The sequence below is a fragment of the Arachis hypogaea genome, chromosome 18, assembly GCF_003086295.3.
Source record: "Arachis hypogaea cultivar Tifrunner chromosome 18, arahy.Tifrunner.gnm2.J5K5, whole genome shotgun sequence".
NCBI classification, from domain to species: domain Eukaryota; kingdom Viridiplantae; phylum Streptophyta; class Magnoliopsida; order Fabales; family Fabaceae; genus Arachis; species Arachis hypogaea.
The window spans coordinates 16,717,049-16,737,508 of record NC_092053.1 but is presented as its reverse complement, the minus strand read 5'-3'; the positions used below and the strand labels follow the sequence as shown (position 1 = coordinate 16,737,508).

The following is a 20,460-nucleotide window of genomic DNA, read 5'->3' as shown; positions in this document are numbered from 1 at the left end:
CCACTCATCCTGCATGAACTGAGTTTTTGTCAATTAAAATCTCTGAAATAACTGTTACCTCTTTACAATATACCCTAGGAAGTATTCTGATTATAACACTATGCTCCTCTTCTCTAGTATTCTCTTACAGTTGAGAGTCTTAGGTGACATGAAAAATTTGTTGGTTCACAATTGTATCTTATGATGTATTATATATATAAAAGAATATTGTGCAAAATGTTGTTCATTCCTTTTAGTTATTTATTCTGAGGTGAGTTGCCCTTTGAATTTATATGATACATAGAGTCATAGATTATCAAACAAGCAACCTGCTTTATGTGGAGATCAGCATTATAAAGCTAAAAGAGATTCAAAACATTGAATATTCAGGACATTCTCTAGCTTGCATTGTTCAAGAAATTTTAGAAAATTCTAAGGATACTACTCTACTAATGTTTGTGAGACTAATGTTTGTGAGACATGGATGTAATTTTCACTCCATATGGATGTATAACTATATATTATTGAATAACTAGAGTTATATGCAAAGAAATATTATATAGATAATCTATTTTTTATATATCTCAAAGAAGAAAAAAATAATATATAATTTATATGAGTTGAGTTGAGTTTTTTTATATTTATTTTGTATGAAAACAAGTTTATTTTGTAATTAGAAAAATAAAAAAAAATTCTATTTTACCTTACTGACGGATTTACAGACGGATTTTCTGTCTGTAATCAGAATGTGGGATGATTTTCCAAAGTTCAAATTACAGACGGAAAATCTGTCAGAAAATTCGTCTGTAATTACAGATAGAAAATCTGTCTGTAATTACAGACGGAAAATCCGTCTGAAAGTTCGTCGCCTTTGAGAAATGGACAGAAAATTTACAGAGAAAAAATCCGTCGGTAACGGGTAAAAATCCGTCTGTAATTTTCCGACGGGGCTTTTACAAAGGGACAAAATCCGTCGGTAATTTCGTCGAAAACCAAAAATCCGTCTGTAATAAAGACCAAATCTGTCTGTAAATCTATCTGTATTAATCCATTTTTTAGTTGTGTACGAGTGATTGAAAATTTACGGTGATAGCATTAGTTTTTCCCAAATCAACGTGCTCCCTCCTCCTCTCTATGAAATTCTGAATTGTTAACAATGGGAAGGGTTTTTATGTAATTGGACTTGGATTCTTGCATCTAATATAAGTTTGATTCAATCGGTTTGGTTTGTTAACCTGATCTTGGACTAAAATTTTTAAAATTCATGTCAAAATTTATATTTTAATTATTTCTATTTTATTAATTAAAAATTAATTATTTACTAATTATTTGGAGTTCATATCTTTGATCGTCTTCTTTCAACAAAAAAATGTCAAATTTTGTCTTCGCATTAAATCAAATATTAAACGTGCAATTGCAAATACCTCATTATTAAAAGTTAAAATTGTGATTAGGTTATTGGCAATAAAAGCTTATGTATGCCCAACGTCTTATTCTCTTTGCAATCACAAACATATGAATTGAATTGACGAAGGCATGAATGGCACCCTAGCTGCTACAGTACTTATATTATTAAAGTAGAGGTAAATATTAAATCGATACTCAAAAAATTTTGATAATGATAAAATGGTACTTAATAAATGTTATTAATAAAATAATTACTAAAAAAATTAAAATTTGATAAACATGTCTCTAAATTTATCGAAACACATCACCAATGAAAATAATGATAAGATGGCTAACATATTTTAATAATATGACAACTTTGTTGATATGTATGTATGTATGTATGTATGTATGTATGTATGTATGTATGTATGTATGTATGTATGTGTGTGTGTGAAATTTTTAATTAATTAACCAAATTCAACCAAGAAAAATCCCCAAATCATTCTATGTTTGTCATGAACTCTGAAATGAGACTTTTCACCATGCGTTATCTCAAGTTTGTAGATTCGAAGATGTTACTATAAGAAAGTGTTGAGTACTGTTGGATTTAGTGTTGCAGAATAACGGCAGATTTACTGTCGGATTTATCGACGGTAACGACGTCGAATTTATAAGGTTAAGTAATTACTTGCCGATTTTGGTTTTCAACGGTAAATTCACCGATGATATTTGGAGGAAAACAAAACTAAATTGGCGTATCTTTTAGGGTTGGATTTACCGTACCTACTTAGTGAAACACTGCGTTTTGGTGACCCGCAATGGTTTACCATCAGATTTTTTCGATAGTGAATCTGACGATAACTGGGCCATAAATTTAAAATGTGAACCCTCTTTCCCCTCATTCGAATTTCACTCTCTCTCGCTCACTCATCTGTTTCCTCCCCTCTCCCCAACACCACCATCTGCCGCTGCCGAAACTACCACCATCACAGCCCCCTTTCCGTCGCTGTCAACCCACTACCGAGACCCCTCCTTTTTTTTCTTTTTCTTCCTCTTCTCTCGTTGCCATTTCACCGTTAATCTTCTCTCTTCTCACAACCGCCGTGCCACACCACAGAGCCACCACCGGCAAGCCATCAAGCCACCATTATCCCCACCATCATCGCACCGCCGCTGCCCAGCTTCACAGCAAGTCCATCCTTCAGCGCAGCAGAACATGGAAGCCCTGTCCCAGTCTTCCAGCGAGTTCCCCAGGGAAACCTATCTCTTCCCTCTCTTCTGTTTCACCTGTTGCCCTGCATAACAGATTTTTTATTAAATTCTGTTTTTCAAAATCTGTTTAGTCAGTATTGGTTCATTAGTTTGGTTTTAGTTAGTTTAGTTAAATTTAATTTTTTGTTTTAGTGGATTTTACGTTATTAAGATAAGTTAGGTATAGATTACTTGGTTCTGAGATTGTTGAAAGTTATTGAATTACAGAAGTGGGCGGTAATTTTTTTTTAGTTTTAAACCTTCTTAGTTTATTTATATCTTCTATTTTGATTAACTAATTTTAAAATTTTTTTGTGCAGCTGAAATTTATATGGGATGCTGAGCACGATGCCCTCATCAGGAAGATATATGACCATCGAATGGGTCGGCGGCTGCAATAGATGCCAGAGGATGTTCGTGAGGGGCGGGACCACATCACGCTTTGGCTCCGCCCGGAAATCAAAAAGGCTCTTAGTTCATTAAGATACCGATAAGGGGTTCAGGTATCGAGGTCTCACAAACAGAGCTAATAGGGCATGGGCGAGGTCGTCCAAGTATACCAGCGGCTTAGCGACCTTCATGAAAACTAACGTCAGGCTGGTATGTAGTTTCTATAATGTTGTTATTAACTTAGTTATATTCTTTTACATATATATCATTACTGGTGATCCTAATAATATTGTTTCAATGCAACATGTGTGGTCGAAGTCGTTGGATTGCGATGCGACATTGGCGGAGATGTTCAAGTATACCCACACTTTGAAGGAGAATAAAGAGAGATTTGCTTATCAGCGGTCTTAGGATCATTATGTGAGTAAACATCTGATCTTGTGATACAAAATTAGAGATTAACTGCATAGTTGTCGTACTAATCATTATAGCATATGTTACACAGGAGTCCCACACACAGAGACTAGAGACCACGACTCAATGATCTCAGCAAAGTGGGAAGGACGCCAATGGCTCTGCTGCTTCAGTCGTCAAACCTGATGCGGTTTAGCGGGAGACTGCCTCAGCGTCATACAAGAACTGAGTATACGAGTTGGGGTCATTTTTTGCCAGCAGCCACTGTAACTTCACGTTGAGGCCATCATCCGCCTCTGGTACCAGTCGACCCATCGACCCTGAGGAAAGTATTGATTTGAGGTTGCAGGTGCATGAGCTCACCCGCAGCCTTCACTAGCAGGCTTAGCAGCTGACCGATTATCGAGAGATGTATCAGGAGATTCCCACACGCATGACGAACATGGATGACCTCAGACTGGAGTGGAGGGAGCAGTTGGAGCGATTTCAGCGGATGGAGACTCAAATAGATATGTACCAGGCTCAGATGTGCGCCGTTGTCATCATCCCCACTGGTGGCAGCGTCGCTGGTGGCAGCGGTGCTGTTGGTGGAACACAGACAGCACCGCCTTTTGCGCCACCTCAGCAGGACCACAGGAACGACAACGATGACTACTACCTGGATCTTTAGTGATTAGGACTTCGTTTTATTGTTTTATTATATTTATTTGATTTATTATACTTTTAATTTATTTGAATTTGATATTTAATATTACATAATTAGTTTCTATTATTTATAAATTGATCATTAATTGTGTAAAAAATAAATTTAAATAAAAAATTAAAATTAAAAATTTTGTCACAATTTTACCGAGAGAATAATCCAACGGTGATAGTGTGGAAAATAGCATATTATGGCACGAACATAACCGTCAGAAACATCCGCCTGTAATCAATTGATTTTTCGGGCAGGTAATCTGTCATAGAATCCGATGGTAATTACCATCGAACGAAAAAAATCTGACGATAACCATTTATCAGCGAGATTTATACCGTCTGATTCCTTCCGATGATAAATCTGATGATACTCAATATTTTTCTTGTAGTGTGTATACGGCTAGAATTTGTGGCAAATCTCTTATGGGGAGAATGAACATACGTCCATGCAATAAATAGTCAAAAATCCAATTGACAGAAATTACCAATTACAGATTAATATACAATTCAAGAATATTCATATACAATAAAGCTCGTTTAGAAGAGAAAGCAAACAAATTCATATACAATAACTAGAAAAAGAAGAATAGTTTATATGGATGCAAACCGTTTTATCTTTTTTATTCTACAAATCGACAATGTTTTTAGCTTGTTTAGCGCCAAAACTAAGGTTATGTTTGTTTGAAGGGAAAATAGAAGGAAAGAAAAGGGAGGAAAGAAAATAGGAAGGAAAATGATTGTTTTCCATTGTTTAGTTGAAGAGAGAAAAAAAAAAGGATGAAGAAAATTGGTAGGACCCACCAAATTTTTTTCTCTCCAATATTGAAAAGAAAAAGAAGAGAAAACTTATTTTCACTCTACTTTCAATATTACCCCTGCACTTTTTTAATATATTTTATAATACAAGGGTAAGATTATCTTTTTATAACATTTTTTTTAATTTTTCTTCCATCCAAACACATATAAAAAATAAAAATTCACTCAAATTTTTTTTCTATTTTTTTCCAACCAAACATAGCCTAAACGATTATATTTGCATCTAACATGACAGATCAGAATTAGCTTAGTACTTTATTTGTTGATGTAATATTAAAAAAAAAAGTTTAAAACCAAAATAATACTAAAATTAAATTTAAAAGACTAAAATAATATATGCTATAAATATCAAGGACCACTGTAAATCAGGGGTGGCAAAGCAGGCTGGTCCGCCCCACTCCGCCAAAGCTCGCCCAAATATGGGGTGGGCCGGCCCGGCCCGCCAAACTAATATGGGTTCAACTTTCTATCTTGCCCCACCAAAGGACGGACCGGCCCGTCTCTTTTTTTTAATATTTTTTAACCAAATTTTTTTATGATAAAATTCAATTTAACAACAAATGCTCAATCCAACAAATTCATTATCATTATATTTCGAACATAATCAACAAACACCAACAAATGCTCAATCCACATCAACAATTATCATCAGAGGTACTAAACAATTAACATACTCATGCATTCATTCCTATCCTATGGTCATCTAGCCTAAGTTTTTACAAGACATTATATATTAAATACGAGAAACCAAAACCATACCTTGATCGATTTCCTCGTATAACCCAACACAACCCACTTAGGCAAGAAGCAAGCCCTCAACACCAATTTCAGCAACTAGCACCAAATCCCAAGCTTCCAATTAAGCTTCCAACATACCCAATTACTTCATATCACATATATACATACACCTAACACATTTATCACATATACATACCTAAAATTCAATACCCAACACACTTAATTAAGGAATTAACTAGGATTCTAGGATTCTCACCTTACTCAAGTACCAATGAAGCGATATTAAACATTTTTCTCAAGCTAATCGGATCCTATAATATAAAAGGACCAAAATCTCAACACCCACAATATCCAAATTTCGAAATATTGGGGAAGGAAGAACTAAAATCGAAATTGAGACTTCCTTACCGAATTAGTCACCAGAATTCGTAGACCTCGACGTCACGGATGCGTGGCCGCAAACGATATGGCGATCAGAGCTTGGAGTTGAAAGAAATGGGGATTTGAAGTGGAACCAAGGGTTTGGAACCTCACCTTCGTTCTTCTCCCTTCCCTTCAGCCCCCAACGTGAAAATGAAATGGTTAAGGGGAAAGAAAACTGAATCTCTTGCCTTTTATGTGTTGGGATTTGGTTCAATCGGATTTAGACCAAACGAACCAAAAATACCAAACGGACCCATGTTGGGCCCAAAGTCCAAAACCACACACTAACACCTCCTCACACTCAATCATTCTAGTCATTCTTCCCTTAGAGAAATTGAGAGACACGGATTGAGAGTGAAGAGAAGAGAAAAGAAAGCCAAATCCTAACTTCCACATCTTCAATTGCCTATAACTTTCGCTTCGGAGCTCCGATTTATGAGGCGTTTGTGGGCCACGCGTTCGTCTCGGAACCCTCTTCAATTCTATCAGAATAGTTTGGTAAGAAACTTAAAATTCTAGCTCCATTTCTTCATTTGAATATGAATTCGCATTTTAAGTTTGGGTGATTGAGAATTTTGGTGATTTTGATGTTTTAGGAGTTTCCTACCTTGTGTTCTTGGTGATTTTCATCACCAATTTCAGTGGGTAAAGGTATGAATTCATTTTTCCCTCTTGGTTAATCAATTTATGTAAATTCTAGTTTTTGATATTGTGCCAAATTGTATGAATTGGTGAGTATTTGGGAGCTTTAGCTTGGTGAAATTGTGGAACTTGAACTTGAACTTGATCATTGGTGTGAGAAAATTGAGGCTTGGTAGAATTTTGGAAAGAAAAGTTTGAAAGCTTGAATTTTTACAACATTAAGATATGGATTTAAGTTTCGAATAAATATCATGTAATGTGACATAAAGTCTTAGGCTAGTGGATTTAGGATTATTGTTGAATTATTGTGGCTGATTGTTTGGTTTAGTGAAAGTTCTTATATGTTAGATGTTTGCCTAATTTGGAATGAATTAGATGATGGATTGATATAAATATGCAATATATTGTGAATTGTGAAAATTGGGCCAGAGGCCGTGATAGGGTGAGGTATCAAGTGGAAGTAAGTGGTGTGATTTGTTATATGCTAATGAGATTATTGATTCTTGGTTGATTAGTAAATTTGGATATATGAATGTTGTATGTTGTTGTTGAGAATGGAGTGTGTTAAATAAGTTAGAAGTGGGTTGATTTAGGTATGAAATAGTTAAGGATTGATAAATGAATATTTGGATGGTGTAGAAATGGTTTTGAAATGTTTTAGACTTGAATTGAATTGAGAATTGATGAAATTGAAGGATTGTGTGAATTTGGTAAAAAATATTTTTTAGCCAACTTTGACGGGTCATAACTTAGTGCTCGGAGTTTGAATTTGGATGAAATTTATCTTAAATTAAAGGTGATGATGAGAGCTTTAAATTGGATTAAGAATGGAGGAAATCGAAATTTTGTAGAAAAAGTTATGAGAATTTGAAATTAGATATAAAAATCTGAAGTCTGAGAGTTTGCAGAAAAACTAGAATCTCTGGTATGTATGTACACGCACATGGTTGTACGCATGCACAGAATAGAGCGTTTGTCAAGGGTAGTGCGTACGCGATGCACAAGTGTATGCGTACACACAATAAGAAAGTTTTGCAAGGTATGTGTACGCACAATAAGGTGCGTACGCACAGGTCCTGTTTTCGTAAATAAATTCTATTTTTGACTATTTGACTTTTTCATCATGCTTGAAATCTTTTGTAATCCTTATAATGAGTATAGAGACGGTGGATTAGAGGGTAGAAAGTGTTGGGAAGAAAATTATTGAGTCGAAATAAATTGGAAGTGATTGAAAGGATGAATTGATGTGGTTAGATGATGAGAATAAATTTGATTCAGATTCAGGCTCCCTGAGTAGATGCAATGGTTCGCTCCACTTGCTCCAGATTGAGATTGGAATGAATTGGAAGTGATTGAAAGGGATGAGTTGACATGATTGAATGATGAAAATAAGTTTGATTGATATGATACCTCCTTAGGTAGATACAATGGTTTACCCTACTTGCTCTGGGTTGAGGATGAGACTCATTGGGTAGATGCAATGGTTTGCCCCACTTGCTTCAGGTTGAGATTTGAGACTTTGTTGACCCTCCATCGCAAGAAGTAGCCGGACACTTAGACCTTTTCAGATAATTCCTCCAAGAAAAGTGAATACCTCTTAGGAATGTGCACATCGAAGGACTGTCCAAGGTTCGCTACCGGACATATCGGGTTTGGATGTATAATCGACAGATGAGCTCATTGATAGTAGGACAGACATGCATCATTTATATTTGTATGTATTGATTGGGTGTGCATCTTGTATTTAGTTTGCCTTCTTGATTAACTATATCTATATGCTATTTGATCTAATTGCTTTATTTATTCTCTCTACTTTGTATTACTTGACAAAATAAGTTATCTTCTAGCCAAAAAAAAAAAAATCTGGCTTATAGAAGATTTGTTTAATAAAATAAAATAGTAATGAAATTTATAATTATTTATTAATGAAGAAACATTATTAGTTGTTAGTATAATTAATTGTTTAAATAATTTTTTCTAATAAATATTATATTCTTTAAAAAATTGTCGTCTATATCAGAATAAAATAGTATGTTGATATAAAAGGTATTTTTTGTCTAAAGCAGAAAAAAAAACTGACACTAGATAATCAATATAAGACTAGCTAACACTATGTTAAGATTAAAGTTACAACTCTGTTAGTTAGACAATAGTGAATTTGAACAACGTGAATAATAGACATCCCATAAAAGATGAAAAAAAAACATAGTCCATCACAAATTATCCTTTAAAAAATCTTACTTTCACTTTTAACATTTTAGCCATCTATCTTCTAATCCTTTTACCATTGTATATCTCATCTCCAAATTTTTATTGCACCATCAGTCCCTCCTTCACCAGCCAACTTTAGCGTTGTCGAGCTTTTTCTCCATCAAGCCGTCCGTTTAGAATGAAAATAACCATCCACATACGTAGTAAAATGAACATCCAATAAATTTTATTGTATCTACTCAAATCCAATTCAAATTAAATAAACATCTACTTTAAAATGAAAATAATCATCTGTATACCAAACTATCTTTACAAGACATACACGAGAGACAAACAATATATAATACTGAAAAATAACATAAATATAACTAATTAAGGCCTAATGGAAACATCGGTATATATAGTGCATAATATTAGTCCAAATCTCATTTTTATTTGACACACTTTAATTAAAACCCCTATTAATTCGGATAGAATTTAACCCTCAAACTTAGAACCATACAAGATACAACAACAATGGCCAACATATATAAGAAAGCCATCTTTAGTTGATTTCTTTCTACATAAAACCGCTACACGACGATGGGGTCCAAAAACAGTGTCACAATGTGATCTTTCAAAAGCTCACAATTGGTGTATTTATCCTCAAAGTTTAAATAATAAAACTCGGTTATACGTGCTAAATTAACAATGCAATCAATCAGAAACTTTGGGATATCTTTAATTAACTTGAGGTACTCTTCATTCACCTTCTTCCAACAATTATTGATATCCCTGATGATGAAATCATAGGCTTCCTCTTGTGAAAAGTCATATTGCTTCATGCAACATTCCACTGCAGAAGCAACATGTTTCCTTTGTTGCTCAAACTACAAATAATTGAGCAATACAAAATGTTGAATTATATGTATATCATCAAAATAAATCTGATAAACTAAATCAATTGAAAACTCGTATATGTATATTATCTCAGTTTTTAAGTCAACTATTACCAATATATTTAAATGTAAAATAGGTTTAAATAATACATTAAAATTTCATAGTTTTATCTATAAAAAGTTAAAACGAAAGTTATTTTAAAGGAGTATATATTAGCAGCAACCTACTTGTTGACCAACCTCTCTTTTTAATTTTTAGGTATTAATATAATTGTTTAAAATAAAATCTTAAAATTATTCTAAATTATAGAATATTTAATGTTTGTTTAGTCACATTTTATTATGTTTCACATTTTAGGTTTATGTCTATATATAAGCTATAAACTATAACAATATGCAAAGAGGATTGTCTCCAAAGACAGCACTAAGTTAAATTTTAGGAAGGGGAAAAAATTAATCTTACAATAAAAAGAGAATAAAATAAAATTTGTAAAGAGTACTAAACTAAAATTTATATATAATTTATAAAAAAAATTTGAAGTTTGGAGGGACATTGCCCCTTTTACTATATGAGGCTCAGTCCAATGTCTCTTTTTTGTGTCCAATTTCTCCTTCTATTTTTATTTATGTTAAAAATTGGCTAATCACATATATAGACAAACCTATAGATAATAGCTATGATACACGAACATTGATACGGACACGATATAATATGGAATATGTACACACGAATTTTAAAATTTTATAAGATATGGAGATGTATATATATATATTTACATAAATCGTAATGATATTTTAATATTTTATTGATATTAAAATATAAATTAGTTTTTTAATTATTCTTAGTATCTTATTTTAATTATATAAAGTATTTAAAAATTTTTTTGTTTTAATAAATAATAATATATGCTATTTCTAAATTTATTTCAATAATACATGTTCATAATAAGGTTAGACATGTTGACACGTGATGGTATTTAGGTATATTCAAACATATCTCTAGAGAAAATTTTTTTATTTTTTATTAAAAACATAGTTGGACACAGCAGACACGTGTGTCAGACAAATGTCAATGAATATCGTGTCCAATACGCAAACACGGCAACTCAGCGAAGTATCTGTACTTCATAGGATAATAGTTATAAATAAGCATATATATCATAGTTGTAAGAACCGAACCAGTCAAGCAATTAGTTCACTGATTTATTGGTTCAACTGATAAATTACCAGTTGAACCGATAAAAATGTCGGTTCTATATAAATAAAAAATAGTCAAAAATCTAAAAATTAAAATTTAAAATACATATCTTAACTAATATTTTAAAAATAATTAAGTTTCAACAAATTATAATTCAATTATTATTAAATAAATATATAAATTTCTAGTATTTTTTCATGATAAAGATTTTTTTATTTTATTTTTATATTAAAGTATTTTTATATTTATTATATTGTTATATAATATATGTATTTATTGAAAAATAATATTAGTAAATATCATATAATCATAAAAAATAATTATATTGTAATTAATAAAAATATTTAATATTTTTTATTTATACATATTTAATAATATTTATATTAATAATTATTGATAATAAAAAATATAATTAATTTAAATATAAATGAATATAAAATTAAAATAATATCTAAAAAAATTATTGTGCAATTTTATTATATAATTAATAATTAGCAAATGAAATAACAAATAATAAAATAGCTTAGCGGAAAAGAAAGCATGCAGTATATAGAGGATCTAGGTTTGAACCACATTTTTATCAATTTTTAAATTTTCTCTTGAACAGTTCAGTTGGATCGATTAAAAATCCGATTTACCAATTTTTTACCAATTTTTCAGTCGAACTGACTGGTTCAATCCGATTTTTATCACTGTGATATCTATTCTATGATCTATGTATATATAATAATGTTATAAATATTTTTTTTCTTCACTTTATTACAGGTGATAGTGTAATCACCACTTTTATAATTTGGTAGACTTTAAATTTATTTATTCCATGGATTATTGTTGTATAAAAGATTTATAAAATTAAATAATTATTTTTTATTCATCATTTATTAACACTACAATAATTTCTGTAGATAACTGGCAGAAATTTTGTAACAATTTTATAATAAATACATTCTAAGAAAATATAAAAAAGCGATTGAACAAGTATAATAATACTTGTGAAACTGCTAGTATATATATAAGGAAAAGTTTAGCAGGTCAGCAATTTTATTAAATTTTGGTCAGCATATAACCAGCAAAGAAAAGTGAGCCATTGGATAAAATCTCACACTAATCTCACACCATTAAATCATCATTGATGATTATTTGATGATTACAAATCACAAAAGTTGCTGGCCCTAGCACTCCTCTATATATAATATGTTTAAAGTTAAGGATACCAGGTTCAACTACTCACTACAACCAATTTATAATTATTAGAATTAGAATATTCTCTTTTTTCTATTATATATGTTTGTAAAAGATAACATATTGTTATATATTTTAAATTACAACTAATATTGTTCTCAGTTAGATTCACGTTTTAAGAAAGGTTAAATAGATCAAATTAAGATGTATTAAAAATTTTAAAATAAAAAGATATATTGAGATTAGCTAGTAATAATTTTATATCGAACTATTTAGCTAATAATGTAAATTTTCTTTATAAAACAAAATTCTTAAGTAATAATGTAAATTTTCTTTATAAAACAAAATTTTCTGTAAATTTATAATTGATCAACATTTTCGAAGTAAACTAGAGTGATTACCTGTAACTCTCTCCCTTAATATTTACATCATATAGACACACATAAAAATAAGTTGAAAAGCATGAAAACAAAAACTTTCTGAGAAATAATCTCTACCTTATGTGAGGCCAAATCATTCTTGATCCTTGCAATAGTACATACAGCTTTTAAGATGGCTGGACAATTAGAAAGCCAATCAAGCGTCTCTTTGGTTGCAAGTTCTTTTACCAGAGCAATAAACACTGTTAAGATAGCAGAGTATCCACTTGATACAACTCCCTTAACCTTGTACTCATCGTATGTTGGGATATCGCCCTCATGGCACCATTTTGCTTCAACAAGGTAGGCATGTGCCAACCTAGAAAACTGTAAGCACAATAATTAGACTCATTAATTAGCTAGCTATGTAGGTGGAGAGTGTAAATCATCATATTATACATAATAAAAAACAATATTACGAAACAAACAAAATTTATTATTTTTTACTAAAATTTAGCCAACTCTAAATACTGGAGACTAAATTCTATTGAAATCTTAGATTTCAAAACTTAAATTCTAATAGTATGAAAGAATATAATAATATTAGGGACCAACACTGTACTTTTTATTAATATTAGCCAATAATTTTAACTTATACTTTATTTTTATATTATTAGAATCCAAAATTTAGTATTTAAAATTTACAATTTAATTCAGAATATAAAATATTAACTAAGTATTGACTAATATTAATAAAAATTGTTTCCTAACATTTCTCAAAAAGAAAATTATAGTGACTCTTATTATAAATGACCATATAGGACATTTTAACTAGCTAGTCTTGAACATTAATTTGTATATGACCAAAATTTGTTTATATATATAGAATAAGAAGCTTACAGTCTGTTTAACATGTTGCAAGACGAAGCTTGATTTTCCACTCTCAGCAGTCAACGACTCCATTTCAACCCAAAACTCTAAAAGTGCATTAAAAATCACTTTGAAGCACTCTGGAAGAGATGCAATGCAACTAATGTCCCATCTGAAAAAAGAGAAAAAAAAAAAAAAGAAGCTAAAAACTAAATATGAAAGTGAAATAATCATCAGTAGATCAAATTATTAGGAGAATAATATAATGGCTAACAAAATGAATTCAAAAGCTTTGCATTGAGATAGTAATATCTTAATAAAAAATTGGTCATCAATTGTTTACTAAAATATCTACCTTTGCATTGCCTCTGTGAAGAGCTCAAGCTCTTCAATTGTGCCATAAACATCATAAGTATCATCAATAAGAGAGATAATTGAGATTGCTTTGGCCGACATCCGTCTTGCAGTGCTGTATTTAGGCTCAGAGTTTACAGCAAATGGCCAAATGAATACTTCAACTAATCTATCTCTTGCATAAGGGACCTTTCTTGCAAAATCTGATTCTATCCACCACCTATGTAATATTATTAACAAGTTATATATCCATTATTATTATTATTAAAAATATAATCATTTATGTTGCATTCTCTCGTCAGCTTAAACTTTTGAGATGAATGATTACATGATAAGTATGGTACTCATATATAACAAATGCTTTATATCAGAATATGATGAATTATGCCCATTTTTATAACCTATTGAGAGCTTCTATATATTTACATGTATGCATGGGAGTAATTTATGATATATGCATGCACTGGATAAATTTTTAATTATGAGTAGACTTGGAACTTTTAATTTAATAGAAATCTGCTTATATTTTATAAAAGTTGATATCATAGTTATATATACTAAAATCATTCTACATTTAAGTGATGACATATAAATTATTTATAATTTTACCATGTAAATATATTATGGTAAATATCATTCTATTATGAAATCAAGCATACATATATCTTTCTTTCAATCTTAATATTACTTATAACGATTTTTACAATAATTAACAAGATGACTCATCCTAATAAAATCTCTTAACAATATTAATGTCCTCTTAACTATTTGATTTATATTTTATAACAGTTCTCACAATAATTAACAAAATTAATCTTACAACTAAAATATTTTTTTAGTAATATTAATTATTTTTTAAATTATTCCATTCCTATTTTTTTTTTTTTCAAAACGTATAATTTACATGCATATAACTACTAGAAATAATATTTGAAGTTATAATAACGATGACAAATGTTAAAAAATATTGGAGTCTTTTAAGGGATTAGTAATAAAGAGGATGAGTTATAAAATCAATAATATAAAGCATTGCATGTTATAAAATACTTAAAAAATTAATTCAAATTAAAAAATCATTAAAAATAGTAATCACTAACTTAAAAAGCTAACTTTTGAATTGAATTAAGTAGTCAACTAATGTTACTTTATTTTAATATTTATATTTTAATTTTATCCAATGAAAATGTAATTTATTTGTACTCATCAAAATAGTTGATAATATAGATATATAAAGTTTTAATTTTTGAAATAGAAATTAATAAAAATACAACGATACTTTGTGCACATACAAAATATTGTTACTTGCGTAAAATACATACTAAAATATAAAATATACATTGAAAATAAAACAACACAAGTATTTATACGCAAATATTTAATGACTAATTTTTATGTATATATAACATTTTTAGTAAAGATAATCTTTATTATATAAATAACTACAAATCTTAAAATATTTATAAATTTACAATATATATTTTTATGTGATTAAACTTTTATTATTTTTTAAATTATTTTTCTATTAATATTTATAATTATATATTTAAAATTATTTTAAAATATTTATTAATTGCTACTATCATTTATTTGAGTATGTGTAATGCGCAGATCTCATTCTAGTTTATATCAATAAAGAGTACTTAGCTAGTTTTATAAGTACTTACTTGGTGTTACTACCAACTTCTTTTTGATACAATTTTTGTACCATATTGAAATCTAATTTTGCAAAATTTAGAAGATCGCCTTTGTCATGCGAAGAATTTTTTTTGTAGAAAGACATATATGATTTTGTCCTCATTTTTGGAATTGACTTGTGCAGAGGTTGTTCTAAACTCTGATTGATTTGCTCAGCAAGAGATGGACTCAATTGATTGACAATAGACTTAAGTTTATTGTAGGTGAACTCGTGTGCTTCCTCTAGTATCTCTTCTCCATGAATTCTTAATTGTGCAGTTTCATACAAACTCCACATTCCTTTAACATCTTGAACAATAATAGTTTCATCAAATTCTCCCTTTGTATTCTTGAATTTGTTGAAAATATCTGTGTGATTCACATACATACTAACTAGTGAGAAACATTTAATTCATAACTAATTGATATGAATTTTTTTTGTTAACAAAATTATATAAAAAATAGACAAATAAATTTTATACATACCTGATGAGATGTGATATCCTTTCTGTCGAAACAAACGAAAGAGTAATGCAATAGAATAAATGTCGTTTTCTTCTATAGCAAGGCCATTGTAAGTAAAATTATTATGGATTTGTTCTAATGCTTCATTAATTTCACATTCAAAATAATAAGATATACTTAAACGTTGAATTGAGTCGATTAAAGTTAGTTTTTGGGAGATGTTATTATCACTAGAAGATAGATATATTTTCACTGTCTCTCGGTACTTTTGAACTTCTTGTTTCATAGTTTCATCCACTTCCTGCAAATAATTTGAATGAATGAATTGAAGTTTTCATGGAACATGAACATATTATTAGATTTATATGATATCTCAAAAAAGTGAAAAAAAAAAAACATTTTAACTATACTACATAACCTTATGTTTGGGAGTTAATATTATGGACGTGGTATATCATAAAGTCAAAGAAAAATGAAAAGAAAATAATAAAGAAATTTATTAATGATAAATACATAAATTTTTTAATGGTAAACAAATTTTGAAAATAAAATATATATATATACACGTTGTGTGATGATACATGCATAATTTTTTTTAAAGGTAAACACAATATTTTGAATGAAGTATACGAAGAAAATATATAAATTTATTGAGAAAAAACTCAAATTTTGTTATGATAAAAATATTTTTTTTTAAAGATAAACACATACAATATTTTGAAGAGAAATAAATAAAAAAAAGAACATACAGGAATTTATTTATGATAAACATGAAAATTTTGTTATGATAAACAGTAAATTTTTTTGGAGAATACATATAAAATTATTGATGATAAATTTGAAAATGTTGTGATGATAAACACATAAATTTTTTAAAATTATTATGAAAAAACACAAAAATTATATGATCGTAAACAGACAATTGTTTAATTATTAAGAGAAATAAAGAAAGAATACGCAAAAAAGTTATTTATAATAAACATAAAAAATTCATGATTATTAAACACACAATCTTTTGAAAGGTGAACACAATTTTTTAAAGAGAAATATAAAAAAATATAAAATTTATTGACAATCAACATAGAAATTTTACATTAATAAACACAAAAATATTTTATGTATAATAAAAATTATTTAAAAAGATACCATGATAATATATGTATAACAATACTCATATTTCATCATACAAAATTAAATAAGATATATACCAAAGATTCGGAATCAGCATATTTCAAGAAAGTATCGTGCCAAATGCTAGGAGCAAAATTTGCATAGCTTCGCTTTGAGTTAGAAGGAGCATGTTGACTTGAAGTCATCATTGGAACTAGATGATGATAATGTATGGCACTAGACAATGAACGGTGTTAAAGAGTTAACAGCCAATCACTATATATAGAATATGGTTCATTCATTCAAAGGGAGATGAGTTAATATGTTCCTAGCATTTTCAAATGTGAAGTTGAAAGAGACATGTATGGTACTAGTTAATGAACGATGTTAAGGAGTTAAGCACCAATAACTATATATATAGAATATGGTTCACTCATGCAAAGGGAGATGAGTTAATGTCCCTAGCTCTGGATGCCTATTTATTTTCAAATGTGAAAAATGTGTGGCCAAGTGGACAGCTATGTACCAAACAAGATTCCTTTTTATTTTGTCTTGTTAAAAAGTGAGTGAATTCTCTAGCCATTCCTCAATTTGAGAATCGCATATCCTTTATGAGTTGTTCAATTTTGATTGGAAAAATTTAATTGTGTTATCTTGATTAATGCTAACTATTCATTCTTCTAAGTTCCAACCTTAGATAATTATATTAAACCAAACTACTAAACTATAGTAAAATTCTTTTTGCAAATTAAAAGAATGTTTAAATAAGTCCCAATTTGTAATTTTAAACTCTTTTTTCCAAACCACTCAATTCATCAATCAATTCCAACCACAAAAGCTGAAATGGAACAAAAACAAAACGTGGTAATTAGTCATTTGGAACGGTACTCTTCCATTGAAGCATAAACCAGCAACCACTCCTCCAAGTTTAAAGATAGGACCCTGTTTCACCCACACAGATTGATTTTTGTCGCAGCAAACCGACGTCCTGGTGCGATCACCTCTAATACGTATGGCTAAAAGACAACTTGATTGTAATTAATTAATAGCTAATGATGCATGATATGCAGCTCCATAAGAAAGTGTATCTTCACTCACTTATATATATATATATATATATATATATATATATATATATATATGTGTGTGTGTGTGTAAAACAAAAAAGTTTATATAGAATGGGTTCTTGTCGTATTTGTAATTCTTGCCTTACAAGTTCGGGCCAATTTCATGTTTCCAATAACAACTTAGCCACAATATATATAGTTCGAGTACATAGATAGAACGTAGGAGTAGAACCATTACATATTTATATAAAAAAATAAGAATGATACTTTACATCTAAGTTTTTTTTTTTTAATTAAATTCAATTAAGTTAGTCTAAGATAATAAAATTAGTTATAACTAATATTAATCTAAATTTTATTGTTTAACTTGGTTAAATTTAGTTCATAAAAAAATTTAAAGTAGATAAATAAATAAAGTCTGAATAATTATTTTAAAATTATTTTAATATTAATTAAATTAAAAATTTATTAAATGCTACTATCAACTTTTAAATTTCTAAGATTATAAAGAGTAAATTATTATTTTTGTCCATAATGTCTGAAGTAAATCTTAAAGTTATTCCTAACATTTAAAACGTCTTATTTAAGTTTTTAATATTTTAAAATCGTCTCAGTATTGTCTTACCGTTAGTAATCTGTTAAACCAAGTTGGCGGTAGAATAATATTGAGACAATTTTAAAATATTAGAGACTTAGATAGGACAAAAATAATATATTACTCTTAGAAAAATTACTAAAATAAAAAACTGAAATTAAATTTTAACAGAATGAATACATTACGAATTTAAAATATTTATTCATCATAGAATATTTGTAGAATGACTAGTAGATAAACCTCCAAAAAAAAAAAAGAATGAGATATATATAATAAATATATATACTTTTTTTTATCTCTAATGTACCCAACTTCTTTAAGTCTAATTTAAACTATCTATATTTTTAACTTTGAAATAAATTTTAATTTTATTTTTTATTAATATCAATTTTTTACAGTATATAATTATTTAATTATTTTTTAATTACATGTAGATAAAATATTTTTAATCACTACTTTCATTCTAAGTAAATTTATTTTTTTAATTTTACTATTAAAGATTTTTATTTATCATGAAATGCTTGTAAAATTACTAGTAGATAAATTTTCAAAAAAGAAAAAATATAGCATGGTACATAATTACATATATAACAAGTATAAATTATACTATTTCGTCTCTAATGTATAGAATTTTTATATTTTTAACTTTAAAATAAATTTTAATTTTATCCTTCAATAATATTAATTTTTATAGTAGATATTTATTCAATTATTTTATAATCACATCTAACTAAATTATTCTCATCATATTATTTTCATTCTAAATATTTTTTTTACTCTTAATCACATTACTTTAATATTTCATTCTAATTAAGTAAATTTATATTTGATTACGAGTAAAATTAAAAAATAAATTAAATAATTATCTATCATAAAAAAATTAATATTATTGAAGAATAAAATTAAAATATATTTTAAAATTAAAAATAAATTTTAATTAAATTAAACATTAAAGAAGTTTGGTATATTAGAGATAAAAATGTATAATTTATATATTTTTTTCGAAAATTTATCTACTACTCATTTTTCAAAAATCATCTTACTTGATTTGACTGATAATTCTTCTAAGAGTAATGTATCATTTTTGTCCCAAATATTTTCGTCCTATTTAAGTCCTAACATTTTAAAATCGTCTCAATCTAGTCCTACTGTCATTTCTATTAACAGATCATTACGACAGAACAACATTGAGATGATTTTAAAATTTTAAGAACTTAAAAAGAACGATTTAAATATTAGGGACAATTTTGAGATTTGATCCAAACATTGGAGACAAAAATAATATTTGACTATCTATATTTGATTTTATAACAAATTAAAACTAAGCTAATTAATGATTCTAAAAAAATTAATTTCGTAGTATATAGACAATTTTTTTAAGAATAATTCTTTTCTAAAAAAATTAATTTAGTACAGTACAAAAATATAAACAGATGGCAACGCCTTTTTAGAAGCAGTTTTTAAATCAGTCGCTATCTATTAATTTAGTGGCGGTATGCACACCGATTTCTGAAAAAACTACAATACATTTTATTTTTTCGTAGCCTTTTTCCTTCTTTTTCCTAAATCTCAATCTCATTCTGTTTTTACCCTAACAATTATCGTAGTTCTCTGTCTCCAACTTTCATGATCGTCTTTATTATGATCTCGGGATCAAAATTTAATTTCAATGTTTTTAGAATATATATTTAATATCTAATTTTTTGTTGCGTTTTTAAATTTTTTGAGAGCTTGTTTGTCGTTAGTATCTTTTAAAATT

General features: G+C 28.6%; 1 protein-coding gene across 1 annotated transcript; it reads right to left on the bottom strand.

Annotated features, from left to right (window-relative positions):
- Nucleotides 1-9,362: 9,362 nt before the first annotated feature.
- On the bottom strand, nt 9,363-17,493 carry LOC112772214 (probable terpene synthase 2). Its single transcript, XM_025817114.2, has 7 exons — nt 17,138-17,493; nt 15,951-16,230; nt 15,455-15,833; nt 13,792-14,010; nt 13,467-13,608; nt 12,705-12,953; nt 9,363-9,818 (listed from the first exon to the last, which is right to left on the bottom strand). The coding sequence occupies exons 1-7, from the start codon at nt 17,246-17,248 to the stop codon at nt 9,522-9,524; spliced, it is 1,677 nt and encodes a 558-aa protein (XP_025672899.1). The 5' UTR covers nt 17,249-17,493; the 3' UTR covers nt 9,363-9,521.
- Nucleotides 17,494-20,460: the final 2,967 nt, after the last annotated feature.